This window comes from Desmodus rotundus, chromosome 5, assembly GCF_022682495.2.
Source record: "Desmodus rotundus isolate HL8 chromosome 5, HLdesRot8A.1, whole genome shotgun sequence".
NCBI classification, from domain to species: Eukaryota; Metazoa; Chordata; class Mammalia; order Chiroptera; family Phyllostomidae; genus Desmodus; species Desmodus rotundus.
This window is the reverse complement of record NC_071391.1, coordinates 46,649,826-46,668,146: the sequence shown is the minus strand read 5'-3', so window position 1 is coordinate 46,668,146 and position 18,321 is coordinate 46,649,826. Positions and strand designations below refer to the sequence as shown.

General features: G+C 41.1%; 1 protein-coding gene across 1 annotated transcript in view; it reads left to right on the top strand.

The window, feature by feature from the left end:
• Window positions 1-18,321, top strand: part of FCHSD2 (FCH and double SH3 domains 2) — a 212,201-nt gene that overhangs the window by 172,922 nt on the left and 20,958 nt on the right. Inside the window, exons 11-13 of the mRNA XM_024572547.4 lie at window positions 303-419; window positions 5,837-5,941; window positions 17,934-18,095. Of these exons, the coding sequence (XP_024428315.2) occupies window positions 303-419; window positions 5,837-5,941; window positions 17,934-18,095 (384 nt within the window). The remainder of the gene's footprint in view (window positions 1-302; window positions 420-5,836; window positions 5,942-17,933; window positions 18,096-18,321) is intronic.

Sequence of the window (18,321 nt, the reverse complement as noted above, 5' to 3'; positions counted from 1 at the left end):
TCGTTTGCATTTTTATCTATGCAACTATTTTAGTGCCACAGTAGGCTGGCATGAGTTTTTTTTTCTTAGCTAGCTTTCTTCATGCCCCAGGTGGATCAGTCCACCATATTAGAGATGCAGCTTTGGTGCTGAGCAGTGGAAGACAAAACAACCTGTGGTCATCTCCGGTTAATGTCGCGGAGCAGTGACTTGTGTCTCGTGTTGTCAGTGCTAATTAAGGAAGGCCCTCTGATCCACCTGAAGCGTGGCTGTGATTTCAGCAAGGATAACAATACTTTTCTCTGTTCTCTCTTGTGTTGTAGAGCCGACAATTAGAGTCAGAAACGGGGACCACAGAGGAGCACAGTCTAAACAAGGAGGCTCGGAAATGGGCCACACGCGTGGCGCGTGAGCACAAAACCATCGTTCACCAACAGCGGGTGAGTGTGACAGAGTGCCGCAGGCTGTGTTTAGCCCAAGCCAAGTGTCTGACCACCTTAAAGAGTCGAGATTTATTAATGTGAAGAATAGCCTCCACGTGTTTCTTCTATAGTTCCTCGGCACGCAGCAGTCTGCTCTCACTGTCTACTTGGCCTGGAAATCCTGAGGCCCTGTAGCATCAACACCGTGGTTTATCTGTTTGCCGTGGAACTGCCTAAGGAAGGCTAGTGATAGTGTATCGCAGCCTCTCGGGCAATGGAAGAGGCATAAATGTGTTGAATTTGGCTTTTCATCCCCAGGACAAATTCTTTGAAGGCACAATTATAGATTCCATGAAAATGTATCATCAAGACAAAGCTAAAAGGGCAAAGAAATTGTTAGGTATAGTACATTGTTGCTCAATTTCCATTTATTTATATTTTTTATTCTTTTTCTTTGCCTGCACATCCAGTTTCTTAAAAGAATTGTCCATATTTAGTGTCTCGATTTCCTAGCATCCCACTTATTACCTTTGAGCCCATCACATCCAGTCTTTCCCTGTTCTCCCTTTCCCTGCACAGCTGCGCGGGGACTACACTTGCAAAAATCAGCGATGACGTCTGTGTTGCTAAAGCCAAAATGGACGCTTTGATTTCTCGCCTTACTTAACCCGTGACAGCTCCATCACAATTGACAACACCTTTCATCCTGAAACCTTCTCTTCTCCGATCACCCATGATGTCACACGGCCCTGGTTTTCCTGCTGCTGCTGCTGGCCATTCCTAGATTCTAATATAGGTTCTTTCTCTGTCTCATGTTTAAATATTTAAATTCCCTAATTTTCTGTACTAGGCTCTCTTCTTTTCTTATTCTTTATTCTCATTATAGGCAGTCTCAACCTCTTCCATGGTTTCACTTAGCAACCAATGACAAATTGAGCCCAATCTTCAACAGAGGGCTTTTCTTCTCATATCCATATATCCACTTGCCTGCTTTGACATCCACTTTTCACTATCTTACAGGCATCTTAAACTCTGTTCCACTTATCTCATGCTGCATAGTAAAACACTGAAGCCCTGACTGGTGTGGCTCAGTTGTTTGGGTGTCACCCCTCAAACCAAAAGATCATGGGTTCAATTCCTGGTCAGGGCTCATGCCTGGGTTGTGGACTCGGTCCCCAGCTGGGTGTATATAAGAGGCAACCGGTCAATGTTTCTCTCTCACATCCATGTTTCTTTCCCTCTCTTTCTCACTCCCTTCCCCTCTCTCTAAAAATAAATAAGAGTCTACGGCCATACCACCCTGAATGCACTTGATCTCATCTAAAAATAAATAATAATAAAAATAAAACACTTTAAACTTAATGCCCCCCAAAAAGCATTGTTTATATTGCTTTTGGGGGGCGCAGCTTGGCAGTTCTCATGTGGGGGTCTCTCATTGCAGTCAGGTAGAGCTGGTGCTGGAGTCATCTCACAGGCTTCCCCACTAAAAGATCTGGTGTTTGGACCGAGAAGACTTGAACAGCAGGGAGCTAGAGCAGCGAGAGCTCCGCGGGCACCTGTCTCTCTCTGGTCTCCCCGTATGGTCTCTCCAGCCTGGCAGCTTCAGGTCAGCTGTACTCGTTGCCTGCAGCACAGGAGCCCAAAGGCGTGAGTCCCGAGAGTGAGCCAAGAAGAAGCTATATCATCTTTTCTGACATGGCCTCAGAAATAATATTAGTTGTGTCACATTTTTATTAATTGAGGCAATTACAAAAGCCTGCCCGGGTTCAAGGAGAGAGAACATAAACTCCACTTCTCAGTGGGGAAATAGCAAGGTTCTGGAAGAACCAGGTTCTGGAACGGGAAATATTGTAATAGCTGTTTTTCAAAAAACATAATCTGACACAGTCTGCCTTCTGGCCATAACAGTTCATACCCCTCTTGCACACAAAATATAACTCTCCTCTTCACTCAAATCTCCAAAGCCTGGCATCAGACTCCAGCTTGAAATTCAGAGTATCATCATCTAAGTCAGGTTTAATGACACATAAGAGGTTCTTGGGTACAGTGCCTTTAATACAGTTTATCTCAATGAAAGAGTTTGTGAACCTGAGACACCTGTATGCCCACACATCCAGTAAGCAGTGATGAGATTAATTACTGCAGCTTTATTCTTAGAAACACAAAACACAGAAACAGGTTTTCTCCCACCAGATGCTTGACTGTATTTGAAAGTAAATGTTCAGATATTAAAAATAAGTCTGCTTCCTCTGTTGTCAAGACCTGTTGTGTCTTTCTGTTGGAAGATAGGAATAGAAAGATTTTAATAAATATTTAGTTCTTTATAGTATGACACTATTACTTTAATCTTGTAAGATGTATTTTAAGCAATAAAATGAATGCTTTTTTTTTTTAACACTAAATCAGTTCTCCTTTGGCCATGATCAAGTAACTAGGGTCACACTTGCTCTCCTGCATAAACAACTATAAAATTAGTCTAAACATGTGAAACAAATGTGTTCAGGCATTGGACAAGAGGCAGTAGCAGGGTTTTGATGCCTGAGAGAGAAAACAATGAAATTAGCCCTGTGACTTCCCAGGCCTTCCTCCTACAGGCACCTGCTCTACTGCAGCGCGGGAAGGGAGAGCTGAAGCAGAGCACCACAGACCTGCAGAGCTGAGATGAGATCAGAGTTCAGAAAAGCTGCAGTAGCATGAATTCTCAGGGCAGAGTACCAGGCAGCAGGGAGATGCAGAGAACCTCAAAAATCTACATAGGTTTCCCTCCAGGCTGTTGCTGAGTTAGTAAACCACACACACATAAGATAAAACGCCACAAGACCGGGTAAAGAAAAACAATAGAGATATAAGCCAAACAATTCCCAGAGCTCACATTGTGCTGGGACGCATTCAAGCTCGACCTGCCGAAGCTGAGAGTACTCAGGGACCACGTAGGGCATTCAGGAGACTACAGATGGATCAGTCATTGGTAGTAGAGCTATAAATTAGCTCTAGAATAAGGCTACTTTAAAACTACCCTAACATGTCTTTAAAACGAGATTCAAAGAGATCAAGCTAGGGGTTTCCAGCCAAGATGATAGAGTAGGTGGACGCTACACTCATCTCCTCCCATGAGCACATCAGAATTACAACTAAATTACAGAACAATCAACCTGGAGAACCATCTGAAGAGTAGCTAAACAGAAGCCCTATAACTAAGGACATAAAGTAGAAGCCATGTCGAGACAGGCAGGAGGGGCAGGGATGCAAAGTGGGCTGGCCCCACACCCACGTGTGGTGGTGGAGAATCCAGAGGGATATCAACTACAGAGGTCCCCCCTTAGGCAAGGGATCTCAACCCCGCACCAGGCTCCCCAGCGCAGAACACCAGTGCCAGGGAAAGGAGCCCACGTAACCCCTGGCTGTGGCCATCAGCAGGGATTCCGTTATCCAGGTGAGATGAAAGGCTGCTGTAAACCCAGGCGTTCTCTTCAAGTGCCAGTGAAATGACATGATGTCTGAAATTTTATTTAAAATGCTTTAGCAAAAGAGAAAGGAATAGATAAAAGAAATCTAGAAGAATCTTGGTGATTGGTGTATGGTAGTTCATCATACTAGTCTCTTTACTTTTGAATATATTTGAAATTTTTCATAATGAAAAACATTTTAATGTCATTTCAGAGTTCTGGGGAAATGGTGTATTTAGTAAATGGTGTTAGAGCAATTGTCTCTGTATTTGGGGAAAAAATGTAGATTCTTCCCTTCCACCAAATACACAATAAATTTCAGAAGAATTAAAGACCCAAGTGCTAAACAGGGGAGTATTGAAAACTAGAAAAATGTAGAATATTTTTGGTGCATTAAAAATGTCTTCTTAAATAAGACCCAAAACCCAGGACCCATAAAGGAAAAGATTATTAATCTCAACAATATAAAAACTAAAAATTTTTGCCCTGGCTGGTGTGGTTCAGTGGATTGAGTGCAGGCTTACAAACCAAAGGGTTGTGGTTCGATTCCCAGTCAGGGCACATGCCTGGGTTGCAGGCCAGGTCCCCAGCAAGGAGCACATGAGAGGCAACCACACATTGAAGTTTCTCTTCCTCTCTTTCTCCCTCCCCTCCCCCTCTCTCTAAAGTAAATAAATAAAATCTTAAAAAAAAAAAAAACCTAAAAATTTCTTTTAAACAAAATAACTTAAAAAAGTTAAGAGAAAGGGTCCTGGCTGGTGTTGGCCGAGTTGGTTGGAGTGTTGCCCCCTAGCCGAAAGGTTGCAGGTTCGATTCTCGGTCAGGGCACATGCCTATGTTGCAGGTTCAATCCCCAGTCTGGGTGCATAAGGGAAGCAACTGATCAATACTTTTCTCTTGTATCAAAATTTCTCTCTTCCCTTTCTCCGTTCCTCTCTAAAAGCAATGAAATAATGTCAGAAATATATTTAAATAATTACAAAAAGACAGAAATTAGAAAAATGCATACAGGATATGAACTGCCAGCAGCATATGAGATGAGGCTCTGTTACATAGAAATGAAAATTGAAACAATAAGAGAACCTTTGGCATAAATTTCAAAGATTGACAATCTCCAATGTGGGTGAGATAGAGACATGCTCTCACATACTACGGGTGGAAGAGTAGGCATAACCTTTTGGGGGCAATTTGGTAATGTCTTTTAACATTAAAATGTACAATTTCCACTTCTGTGTTTTCATCTTAAAAAACTATTCCCATATGTATTCAGGGAGGCACTGGCCAAGTTGTTTGTACAATGCTATTTATAATGAGAAATTTTCAAAGTCAAATAGCAATAGATTAAGAGTAAATAAAGCATGGTACAGTTAAACTGTTGAATCTCTGGATTAATTAGAGAAGGAAGTCAGTCTGTTTTTAAAAACAAAAAGGTTTCTTAGACACATTGAGAGGATGATAGATCTCATTTAATTAGTTTTTTTAAACAAACTGTGCAAGTGTGTAGGAGGTACGTAGGAAATGGTTTGGGAAAAATACACGTCAGCAGATGAGACAGCGGTTACCTTGGGGAGTCGGGTGCATGGTGGCACGTGTAGGTGGCATGGTTTTTGCTATTTTTCATTCCTTGTTGTTTTGCAACAATCCTTTATATTCAGGTAGTTGTTAGAAAGTGAGAGTGTGCGTGTCAGAATGTGCGGTCCAGATGAGGTTTACACGTGCGCCGATGTAAATGCCTGGTTTGCTGTTGCAATGCACTCGTGTGGTCGCTGCCCTTTGGGGAAGCTGAGGGGAGGGACTCTCCGTTCTACTTTTGAAGCTTCTTTTGGGTCTATAACTATTTCAGATTTTTTAAATTAACAAATAAAAACTGAAAAAAAATAAACGTCAAAAATGGAATGGTGGCCACTCATCACTAAAGTCTTTTAAATTACCGAACTGCTCCAATCACTTAGGACAAAGCAGTCATTATTTCCCTGTTTTCTTTACTAGGTCCTGGATGACCTGGAGTGTCACGGAGTCACGGTGTCAGAACAAAGCCGAGCAGAGCTGGAACAGAAGATAGATGAAGCTAAAGAAAATATTCGTAAAGCAGAGGTGAGGCGGTAGCTAATTTTGGCATTTTGCCCAGCTCCGTTAATATCTCAGCCGTGGTATGTACCTTAAGAGTTCAGTTTCTGTACGCTTACTATAATGAAGACGATTCGCCATCTTCATCTGTATCAAGAATATTATTTTTGAGCAACTGCTTCTTACAAGGTGGTACATATGCAACAAAAAGACACTAACCTCTCTAAGAAGCGTTTACAGTCAGTAAACATTAAATTAAAAAAAGGAATTAAGTCATGATGAAGATACTAATTTTCAAGTTATGCAAGGTACTTAATAAATCAGTCAGATTAACAGCATAGAAATTGGTATATATATGGTCAGAGCCCAGAAACACCTCCCCTATATGGAAGATTCTCTGGAATCTTAGATCTAGGGGCATAAGCTGAGCTTTCAAAAGAGAAGACTTGGTTAAGCAGACAAGACAAATTTACAACAGTGGATTTTAATTTGGGAGGGGTTATCATGGGACCCTTTGAGAGTTGTATGAAAGTGTGAAACCCTCTCTTCCGTAAAAATAATAATAATAATAATAATGTTTTTATGTATAGTGTCTAGAAGTCTATTTTACCTACACTAATATTCCCTGACCTCAAGGGGGAGAGGTTAAGATGGAAAGACAGAAGTTATTTGAAAAGAAGGAAGACAAGGGACACGGTTTGGCAGTTAGATTTGATTAGAGTGGAGGACTTTTATAAGGAAATGTGGTAGAAAGTAAATAAATTAATTGTGGTTGGGACCAGTTCATGGAGGACCTGTGTACACTTGGGCATAGTGATCTACTGAATGCACCATGGAGGGGATATGGAAGGAGACACTTAAAAAAGATCGAGGCTGCCCAGCCCTCAGGGACAACGTGTTCTTGTTAGGAAGGCATAACAAATGCCAAGGACAACGAAGACTGTAAAGCCTAAGTGCCAGGGAGTGGTCCACAGAAGCATACTTAACACTTAAGAAACCCAGAAGAGCCCTGGCCAGATAGCTCTGTTGGTTAAAACATCATCCGGGTACACTAAGGTTGTGGGTTCAATCCTCGGTCCGGGCACATACAGAAATCAACCAGCGAATGCATAGGTAAGTGCAACAGCAAATCAATGTCTGTCTGTCTGTCTCCCTTTCCCCTCTCCCCCTCCTCTCTTCCTCTCTCTCTCTAAAATCAATAAAAATAAAAAATTTAAAAGAAGAAGAAACATGTCCCTGTGGGAGGTGTCATTAGGGCAGGTGACACAGAAGAAGTAGGACCTAAGATGGGTATTGACAGATCGGTAGTATTTGATTAGTCAGAGAAAAAGGGATAGCACAGATTTATGCCGTGCAACCTCAAGAAGCAGGACTTGAACTAAAACAAGAAGGTAGGAGGGAGGCAAATCTGAACTTGATATTGGGAAATACCTTCTAACAGCCAGATCTTCCCAGTGATGAGGTAAGCTCCCCTGGCACACAGCACAGCTTTACGATTCTGGGCAAATGTCTCGGACTCTATACAAGGAATTCTTGCTTTGTTTGTTTTTCAGATGCCCCCTTAGGACTCTAGGTTTTGAGGACATGTTTCGGTGGAGGCAGGGGGGATGCAGTAGAAAGGTAGCATAGACGAACATAGAAAATATGAGCATGTTTTGGGCACAACCTCATGGAACTGACCTGAACCAGAAACAGCTTGCCATCTACCTGGTCGAGAGAAGCCCCAGTGACCACGACTCACCCTTTTCTTCTGGTAAACAATCTACAGCCTCCATAGTGAAGAGGGCAGGGTGTATACTAAATAGCCTTCTTCCTCTCTGAATTCAGGGTCAGAGCTAAACCACTACCGTAGTGTGCTGGCCAAGTACTGTTGGCCGGCCCTTTCCTAGTCTGAGCAACACTGGCCTGTGCAGAGAGAGCGCTCTCCCTGTTTGTTGCTTCAGTCTTTGGGTGGAGCCTTGTAGGACAGGACAGGTCTCAGCAGTTTTCTGAAGGGTGTGTTCTCTCTTGTATTTTCCATGCCCAGACTCCATCCGTGTAGTCACCATCTGCTGCCCTGGCTCCACCGCACCCCCGGTCATGCGGTAGTAGGTATCTGTCACACAAAGTCTGCATTTAGGCTGACTGACCTGTTATTTCCATGAACTTGCTAAACTGCCCTGTGTTTGTTAGCTTAAAGGTAAAAATATGAAGTGAGATGTCCACAACAGAATGTCTCATCTCTCCCAATGTCAGGATTTAAGTCTGCATTCTCAGAAATAAGTTTCTTACCAAAACATGGAAAATGCTAAAAACTATGATGCCAGATCCGTAATTTCAGCTTTGACTATCTGTAAAGTGTAGTTAATCCTGCTAACTTAAAACTATGTCTCACTTGATTTCCACTTACCAGTCACAGAGAATAACCCCGCTAAAGTTAGATGGCAAACATGAGGGTAGCGTTGGGACAATACTTGGCGGGTGTCCTGGTGGAACTTGGGATAGACTGCACCACAGGAGCCTTCAGAGGAATTGATGGTGATGGGGGTTTTTTTGCATTCCCTTCTTTCTTCTGCCCATATATTATTTGCATTGGATGTTCTCTTTTCATTCAATAGTTATTTATTTATTATAAACACCTACACAAAAGGGAGAGAGAGCTGGTTAAAGCTCCATTAGACCCTTCATGTTCGGTTTTTAACTCCTACTGATGTGAATCTATCCTCCCTTGTTGGTTAATCTGCTTTATCCAGTGTTTTCTGTACTGCAGTTCCATTCAGTGTTGCTGATTAGAACACAACCCTTTCTGGTGCTGAGGAATAGATTAAAGAAACTTTTTCCAATCATAACAAATTGAAAATATGAATGGCCTGTGCTTTTCCAAAAAGTAGGGCTTATATAGTGATTAATTAATCACTGGCTGGTTAATTTGGGGGCAAATCCACTAGTTAATTAGTCTAACGAATACTTAATGAGTACCTTAATGGGTGCCAGATACAGATGAATGTTTTAGACACACAGCGACGAACAAGCTGTTGTGGCCCCCTGACTAATTCCGGAATTGGAGTGAGGCAGTAACTTCTTAAACTCTAATAACAATTTCCCTAACTTGATATTTAGGTATTTGAACTTTTTGAAATTCACATGTCACACAGACACACCGACATTCTTCACCTGGCATGTCATACCTGTTTTAAAAGTAGCTTGCCTAGAAGCCAAGAGTTTTAAAAGCCATCTTTTTGGAAGCTGTACATGACTTACGTTGTTCCAGAACACAATTACTTTTATGTTTAAATTGTACCTTTTATTTGACTTGAGGGCAGTTCTCTCTTATGACAGTGAAATGCTTAACACAAAGAAGGGGAAGTTAACGTAAGAAGTTAAAGATACCCAGAAATTTTTAATAGCTCACATTTGGGGTAAGGTCTGCAGGAGGAGCTATAGACTACATGATTCTTCCTTTAAGATATTAACTACGTTCTGTTATCTGAATTGAATGCACATACGAAAGCTGAAGTATGTGGTATATCAAGTGAATTAACAAAAAAAAAATCAGTGATTGTTTACATTTACATAAATGCATTTTCATAGATAACCATTTTCTCTTAACTTACCCTTTCATACGGTCCTGCGGTACACTGGGGATCCAGAATCACCGAGTTGTCATTGAGGCCCGCGCAGGTCCCAGCCTAGCTGTGGTTCGGGGTTGCTATCTGCCTCATAAAGCAAAGCAGAGGCTTTGTCTCCTGAGAAGACAGAGACGTCTTCTCCTCTGAAAAGCCTCCTACATAGTTGGCTTTGACGTCCTCCAGGAACAGGAGGGCAGGGGTTGAGACTGTGAGTCTTGGTTCTCAGTTGAGGTAGAGAAAGGACAGTGGTTACAACCACAAAGTCCAGAGTGGGGTGTCATTACCTCCAGAACACGTCACTGTTTGCCCAGCAGGCGCTTCACGACAGTCATAGAAGTGGATCCTTTAATAGTGAAATAATAATAGTAATAATACAGTGTCCCCCCCAAAAAATCGCTATGTCATCCTTATACCTCAATAACTCCAAATGGTAAGAGCCTTGCCATAATGCTGTTAGAGGAGTCTAAAAATGTTCATTGCGTAAAATGCGAGGCTTCATTACTACGAGGTTTACGAAATGCTAAGGGTGAGCCTACTGTTAAAACAAAATTTCCTACCAAATTACATCCAAATTTACCTCAGGGCCTGTTTTATAGGATTTCAGTATACTCTTTTCTTCTTCTTTTTTTCTTTTTAAAGATTTTATTTGTAGAGAGAGGGGAAGAGAGGGAGAAAGAGGAGAGAAACATCAATATGTGGTTGCCTCTCGAGTGCCCTCTACCGGGGACCTGACTGGCAACCCAGGCATGTGCCTTGACCGCGAATCAAACCTGCAACCCTTTGGTTCGCAAGCTAGCACTCAATCCACTGAACCACACCAGCCAGGGCTCACTGTACTCTTATAATATGATATGTTAGCAGACCTCTTGACCAGTCACTTTCTTTAGTTTTAATGTGAAAATTTTCAAACATACAAAAAGATGAAAAGTAAGTATGTATTTTCCAACATGATAAATTAAACTATTGGGGGGTTTTTTTAGAGATTTTATTATTTTTTTTTTTTAGAGAGAGGGGAAGGGAAGGAGAAAGAGAGGGAGAGAAACATCAATGTGTGGTTGCCTCTTGTGCGCCCCCTACTGGGAACCTGACCTGCAACCCAGGCATGTGCCCTGACTGTGAATAGAACCAGTGACTCTTTGCTTCACAGTCCGGCACTCACTCCACTGAGCCACACCAGCCAGGAACTATTAGTATTTTGCAATATTGGCTTTATGTGTTTATTTCTATTCTATAAAATGAAAGTTAATTTTGTAATTCTCTGTCATTGAAGTGAATTCTATTCTATAAAATGGCCTGATGAGAATCAGTATTTTAGATAAGAATACTTTATAGAAATGTTATGTTGTTTATCATAGTATGTTTTTCTCAAGTTGGCTCACTGTTAATGGTGCTAAGAGAGGTCACGTAATGAAAGTGGTGCTACCAGATCTTTCTGCTCTTAAGGTTTTTTTTTCTCCTGTTGCAACTAGCCAGTACTAGTCACCTCCAGTGGTGGCAAATGGATGTTTTTCTCTCTTAAGTGTCATTATGGAATTTTAAAAATTGACACTATTGAGGTATAACGTACATATAAAAATATAACCATTTCAAGTAAATAATTTGATTAGCTTTGACAAATACGTACCCCTAAATACCCACCATCACAGTCAAGATATAAAAAATTTATATTACCCCAAAAGTTCTCTTGTGACCAGGCAACAAATGATCTGCCTTCTAACACATAGGTTAATTCAACTCCAGCAACACGAGTATTAGGTTACTTGATATTGTTCTACATGTCACATACAACTACCGTCCACACATTGTTGGTCTAACCTTATTTTTTATCTTAATCTCAGTTTGATGAGTTGCTATGCCTATGTACTCAAGCTCACTGATCTTTCCTTCTGCAGTGTCTAACCTACCACAAGGACATCCTGTAAATTTTTATTTCAGATGTGATATTGTCAGCTCTATCAGTTCCATTTAGTATTGTTTATATCTCACACTTCACTCCTGTTTCTCTTCATGTTTTCCTTTAAATCTTTAAGTATATTTCTAATAGTGAGTTTAAAGTCTTTGTCTACTCATTGCGTCGTATCTCTGGTCTGGCTCTCTATTGACTGATTTTCCCTTTCGTTTATGGCTAATATTTTTTTTCTGCTATTCAAATACTTACTAATTTTCTACTGAATACTAGAAATTGTGAAAAGTTGGCTATTGAGGTCTGGATTCTCCTTTTTTCTTTGAAAGACTATTGATTTTTGCTTTGGCAGCCAGGTTGGTTACGTACATAGCCACCTTGGTCTGTTTGAGGCTTGTTTTTAAAGGTTGGGTTAGAGCAGCCTCTCCAGTAGAGCTACTTTAGCCCCGTTACTAGTGCATTTCCCTTCTGCAGTTTCTTCTGCCGCGGGCATCCAACAAGGTCTCCACACTCGGACTGGGAAGAGCTGCAGCATCTCTCAGCCCTGAACTCGCTCTGGGGGTGTTTCAGTTCACAGCTTCACAGAAGATGTTCTTTGCCCAGCAGTTATTTTTTGCTTCTCAAGCGGTCCCACCTTATTCTAAATGTATTCTAAATGTATTATGGATTTTTATTCATTTATAGTATCTTCAATTGCAGTTGTCATTAGGGCTTTTTTAAGCCCCATATTGTCTAAATTCGGCCAGTGGGGATCCATTTAAGCTTCTATGTCCATTACTCCCCTTTGTCTTTGAATCCATTATTGCTCTCCATCACGAACTATCAATATAATAGGCTCACCTTGTATTTTTCCTTCTTCAACGAGCTCTGATTTTTTTTTAGAGCGAATGGTAGTTAGACACCAACATCTAGGCTGTGAGGGTGCCTATTGTTCTGGGTGTTATTTATTTCTTGGCCCTCTCTTTGTTGTTTCAGCCAGGAATTTTTTTAAATCATGAAATCAGATGGCTATTTCCAATTAAGATTAGAAGGATTTTATTAACTTCTTTGATTTTATATTTATATCTTTTTTCTTGCACTAAAAATCTTAGTTCCTAATAATAGCATCATAATATTTTATTTGCTTTATCCTGCAGTATATTTATTAAGTAGTTTCAAAATTACAATACAAACATTTACTAATAATAAACTACTAAGTATAATTTAAGATTTCTTTGCTGTTCTCTTTCAGTGTAGAATATGTCTCTACTAGGATTTCTATTGGTAATAGTGAACTAGCTTATATCCCCTTTTAGATAATTATTAATCTGAGGTAAAAATATTTCAAATGCCTTTTTGGTAGAACTAGAAAATGACCCAGAGCATATAAAAGCTGGAGAGGAATTGACCCTTGAAAGAATGGGACTCTACTTGGTGATATTTACCTTACACAGCTCCTGATGAAGGGCTGCACACTAGAATTCTAGCAGTCTTATTGGCTTGAGGGTGAATGTCAAGGAGCCCTCTAATTTGCATATAAATAACCACCCAAATCCCCCTTGGCCAAACCTCAACACACATGTGGAGCATTTACACCTAATTGGCATTTATAGACCACTCTACCACACAGGACTAGAACACACGTTCCTTTAAAGTACATGTGGAACATTCAACAAGACCAAATGCTAGACCATAAACCACTGTCCATATGTTTAAAAGAATTGCTATCAGGCAGAATATATTCTTTGACCCATCAGAATTAAGTTAAAACTCAATAACCACCCTGGCTGCTGTGGTTCAGTGGATTGAGTGCCAGCCTTTGAACCCAGGGGTTGCCGTTCCAGGGATAGGAGAATATGCCTGGGTTGTGGGCCAGGTCCCCGGTAGGGGGCGCTCAAGAGGCAACCACTCATTGATGTTTCTCTCCCTCTCTTTTTCCCTCCCTTCCCCTTTCTGTAGAAGTAAATAAAATCTTTCTAAAAATCAATAACAGAAAGACACCTGGAAAATCCCCAGATATTTGAAATTTAAATTATTCAAACACAATAATCTGTTGCTACCTTTATAAAACCACCCAGTCCTGGCTGGTGTGGCTCAGTGGACTGAGTGCAGGCCTACAGGCCAGGGCAGGTCCCAGTTGGGGTTGTGTGAGAGGCAACCGATCAATGTATCTCACATTGATGTTTCTCTTCCTCTCTTTCTCCCTCCCTTCCCCCTCCCTAAAAATAACTAAAATCTTTAAAAAGAAAAAAAAAGAAACCCACCCAACTTTATAGCCAAAACAACAATTTATTATCTCTCACCATCTGGCTCTTGACTGTGACTGTGCATTTCTCTTGCAGGTTTGGCCTGAGAAGATTCCTCAGTGAGCTGCATTCAGCTAGAGGATCTGCTGAGGGCTGAGCCTTTTTTGCATATGGTCTTTCATCCTTGAATACACTAAAACTGGGCTTCCTCACATGATAGAGGCACATTCCTAAAAATCAAGTCCTAATAGCACTTATCAAACCTCCGCTTGTATAAAATGTGCCTTTGTTCCATTGTCCAAAGAAAATCACATGGGCGAGCCCAGAATCGATGCAGGAGGGGACTGCATGGGTACTAGGAGGCATGATTCACTGGGGTTAACAGTTTACCACAGTTAGTATGACCTTGGGTAAATCAGTTTTCTCACCTATAAAATGGAGTTTATGTTATCCTTTCCCAGAATTGTTGTGTGGGTTAAATGAAATGAGATTTACAGGCTTTATCACTATCAAAATTTCATAAACTCAACTATGGCTTGACCCTTAGATATGCTTATATTAAATTTATATTTAAATCAGTTCATTGATACTGTTCGTACACTGTGATATTGTATCCTAAGGGATCTGGCTTTTCAAACATCATCTTAAAAAAACTCTGTGTCTTTACAAGTTCTGCAAATAATTTGGTCAAGTTGCATCTAGAATGCCATCAAGTTACAGAGAGCTGTACTGTGCAAAGTTTTAACCCATTGGCAGATCATCAAAATTCATTGGAAAGCACTGGAAAATTCTGCTTTTAAACAATTGAAATATAAACAGTTGGAACGCTAAAGGAAAAATAGCAATATTTATTCTGGAACTGTAGTCTAAAACTCTAATTTTGCAAATACCGTGTTTGTCAGTTGTTTGGTAAAGTATTGGCAAAAGTAAATCTTAAGAAAAATAGATTATTTGGTATCGAGAAAATAGAATAAACTAATCTACCTCTTTCTCTGTCTCTATCTCTTTCTCTCTTTCTCTCTCTCTCTGTTTCTCTGCTTCAGCAGTTAAATGACTGACATTTATGATTTCCAAGAAAGGGTTTGTTAGTTCAGTTCACTCTTTTTTTCTGAACACTTCCTTGCCAAATTACTTTAAAATACATACCAGATTGGTGCTGAGACAACAGAATATCCACATGCAAAAGAGTGAAGTGGGACCCCTATGTTACACCACATACCAAAACTAACCCAGAATTATCACCAAAGTGTAACAGCTAAAACTATAAAACTCTTAAAGAAACCATAGGGATAAACCTTTGTGACCTTGGATTAATGCCTTAGATACAAACGCTAGATGGGTTGGACATAATCAAACCCGAAAACTTTGTGCTTCAAAAGACACTGTCAAGAAAGTGAAAGACAACACACAAGATGGGGGAAAAAATATTTGCAAAGTATTTATTTAATAAGGTACTTTTATTTAGAATACATAAAACTCTCACAATTAAAAGACAACATAAAAAGAACAATAAAAAGACAACCCAATTTTAAAGTGGGGGAAGGATCTAAATAGACATTTCTCCAAAGGAGCTTTAGGAATGATCAATCAGCACATGAAAAGATGTCTGATATCATCAGTCATCAGGGAAACACAGATCCCAACCTCAGGGAGATACCCCTTTACACCACCAGCATGGCTGGAACCACAAAGGCAGACACTGACCAGTGCCACTAGGGAGTGGAGAAAGGGTGACCCTCACACGCTGCTGCTGGCATTGTCAGGGGAGGCAGCTGCTTTGGAAACCGGCCTGGCATTATTGTAAGATCAAGCAATTCTAGTCCTAGGTATATCTATGTACCCAAGAGACATGAAAACATATGTCCACACAAAACTTGTACGATAATATTTATAGCAACATTATTCATATTAGCTAATATGAATAATCAAAACAAGCCAGATGTCTATCAACTGACAGGTGGATAAACAAAATGTGGTCTATCTATACAAGAGAATGTTATTTGGCCATAAAAAGGAAGTACTGACACGTTATAACATGGGTAAACCTCACAAAAAAATTACCAATTATATGGTCCCATTTATAGTGAACGTGCAGAAGAGGGGAATCTGCAGAGAGAGAAAGTAGACGAGCGGCTCCCAGGGGCTGCTGGGTAAGTAAGGGCCAGGGGAGCAGTAGCGCAAGGACCCGGGTTTCCTTTGGAGGTGAGAAAGTCATTCCAAAGTTCCCTGTGGTGTTGCACCCCTCTGAACATGCTATAAACTCTTGCATTATACATTTTAAATGGGTGAATTTTATGGTATGTAAGCTTTATCTCAATAAAGCTGGTGTAAAAAAAAGAAATTATTACAAAAATAAGCGCATTTTTTGCAAGACTGTTTACCAAATGGTGTGCCTCCAAGCCAAGAACTCTAATTATTCTATGTAAAGATTCATATGATATCCAAAACCACTGAATTTAACACTTAAAAGGGTAAACATGATGAATTTTATGTGGTGTGAATTTGATCTCAATGCTTAAAAATCTTAGGAATACAACAAAGTCAGCCGTGAGCACTCAATGAAACAGGTCTGAGTTCAGATCCTTCTTGATACCGACTGCCCCAGCAGAGGGTCCAGGGAGTGATCAAAATTGCATGCCAGGAGGGCACACAAGTGCGCGTCAGTGATCACACTTATTTGTCCAAGAGTCCCGCAGAAGGCCATTAAGTAAGGGTCCTTAAAATTATTTTAGTGGAGCCTTCAAAGGCTGGAGGAAGAGACTACCATTCTAATTCGTGGGACAATGAAGCTGGGTGTACTACTTGCTAAAGCAAAAGAGAAGGATGCTTACAAAACACAGTCTCTCTGAACAGTGGCACTGACACAGAGCATTGTGGGAAGTGTGGATTTCTGAGATTGGCATTTTTTCAAAACTAGGAGTTTCACAGTCTGGCTCACCTTTAGCTGTGGTGTGCAGAGGCGGGCAGACTACGGGAAGGAGTGATGGTGACTGGAGCGCGGCTGCGGTTGATCGACTGGCCGCCTTGCAGAAGCCCGGGGCCACCACCGATTGCAGGACTCCCAGAGGCACGGCTATTGGAGCAGAGCAGTGGCCTTTTGACAGGGACGGCTTTAAACCGTGGTTACCTGCTTACCTCTTGGAACAAGAGCCAAAAGACAGGCAGTCTTTCCCTTTAATTTGGAAAATAGGAACCTTTTATTCTCAGTTTCTACTGTCTCTGAAAGCTGTGTAATTAATTTAAAATCTTCACTCACTAGGCAGGCATCTCAAACGTTTTCAGGCAGGGGGGTGACGTGATGAGGTCATTTGCAGACTTGTAAAAGATGGCTTATAGAGAAGAAAAAGTCCAAGAGGTAGGTAGAAGGCTGTTGAAGATGCTAGATTCTAGGATGTTCTGAGGTATTTGTAGCCTTATTAATGCAGACAAGAATGCAGACTTTACGGCCCATTAATAGCTTCTTATTCATAAGTTGTACTGATGTATCTTGTCGATGCAAGTGTGCTATTTGCTGGTGCGGACTCTGGCCAGCAGTGTCCGCGATGTTGTGGATGCGACGAACAAATTCACACGGACTGCAGAAACCCGTGGAGAAAAGGGACAGCATGGCCGCTCTCTGAGTGAGAGAACGCGCCCCGACCCCTGCCTGGACAGGCTTTTATTACTTTCTGGGAGCATTACATCAAAGAAGGTTCTCATTCGTTATGCTCAGGTCTGCTTTAGGTGATCACTTTTTACAGGTAACAAAGAAAAGAATGTTGCAAATGCAAGAGAATGATAAAAGTGATTGATCGGGTTACACTCCATCCTGGAATGGTTTAGCACAGACTTGAGGAAGTTACTTCAAAGATACGCATTAAACATTTGTTAATCTTAACTCAGGGTGAGGGAGTCTTAGCAAAAATAAACCTCAAAGCAGCTTAAATATAATGCAGGCCCGGTCCCCCATGGGGAAGCTGATCTGTGGGCCTGGCTCCTGTGTGCCGCCTCGTGCCTGTCAGTTTCCCAAACCAGGGCTGAGCTACATTCGCCATTGCCACATGGACCGGTTCCCTATAATTTGCCGCTGTTAGCTATCCGATCCCTGTTCTGCTGTCCTCTCCCCTCCCGCACCCCCTCTTTCCCTCTCTCCTTCTCTCCAATTGACAAATTAATAACCATGCCAAGGCAGAATTGCTAGTGAATATCAATATTTTTCTAATTAATGTCAGAAATAACTTAAAAACAATCCATTTGAGAGAGAAAAATGTCCTGATTGCAGACCATTTTCTTGGTTTCCTTAGATAGTTAAGTTGAAAGCTGAAGCCCGGCTGGACCTGCTGAAGCAGATCGGCGTTTCTGTGGACACGTGGCTGAAGAGTGCAATGAACCAAGTGACGGAAGAGCTGGAAAACGAGCGGTGGGCCCGCCTTCCTGCAGTCACCAATAATGGCACCTTACACTCGGTATGTTTCTCTTCTCGGATGTGATAGTCTAACTTTCATCGAAGGGTGGTCTTCTTTGACTATGTAGCCAAACCTGGTAATGACCAAAATTTTAAAGAACAAAATAATGCTTTTGCCAGTGGTTTGGGTATTATTTCTTTAACCTATCACTAGTTGAGTTAAACTTGAGTGTAAGAAAGACAAGGGGTAAGGGGGAATAGTGCTTTTTAAAAATGTTCACTGAAGA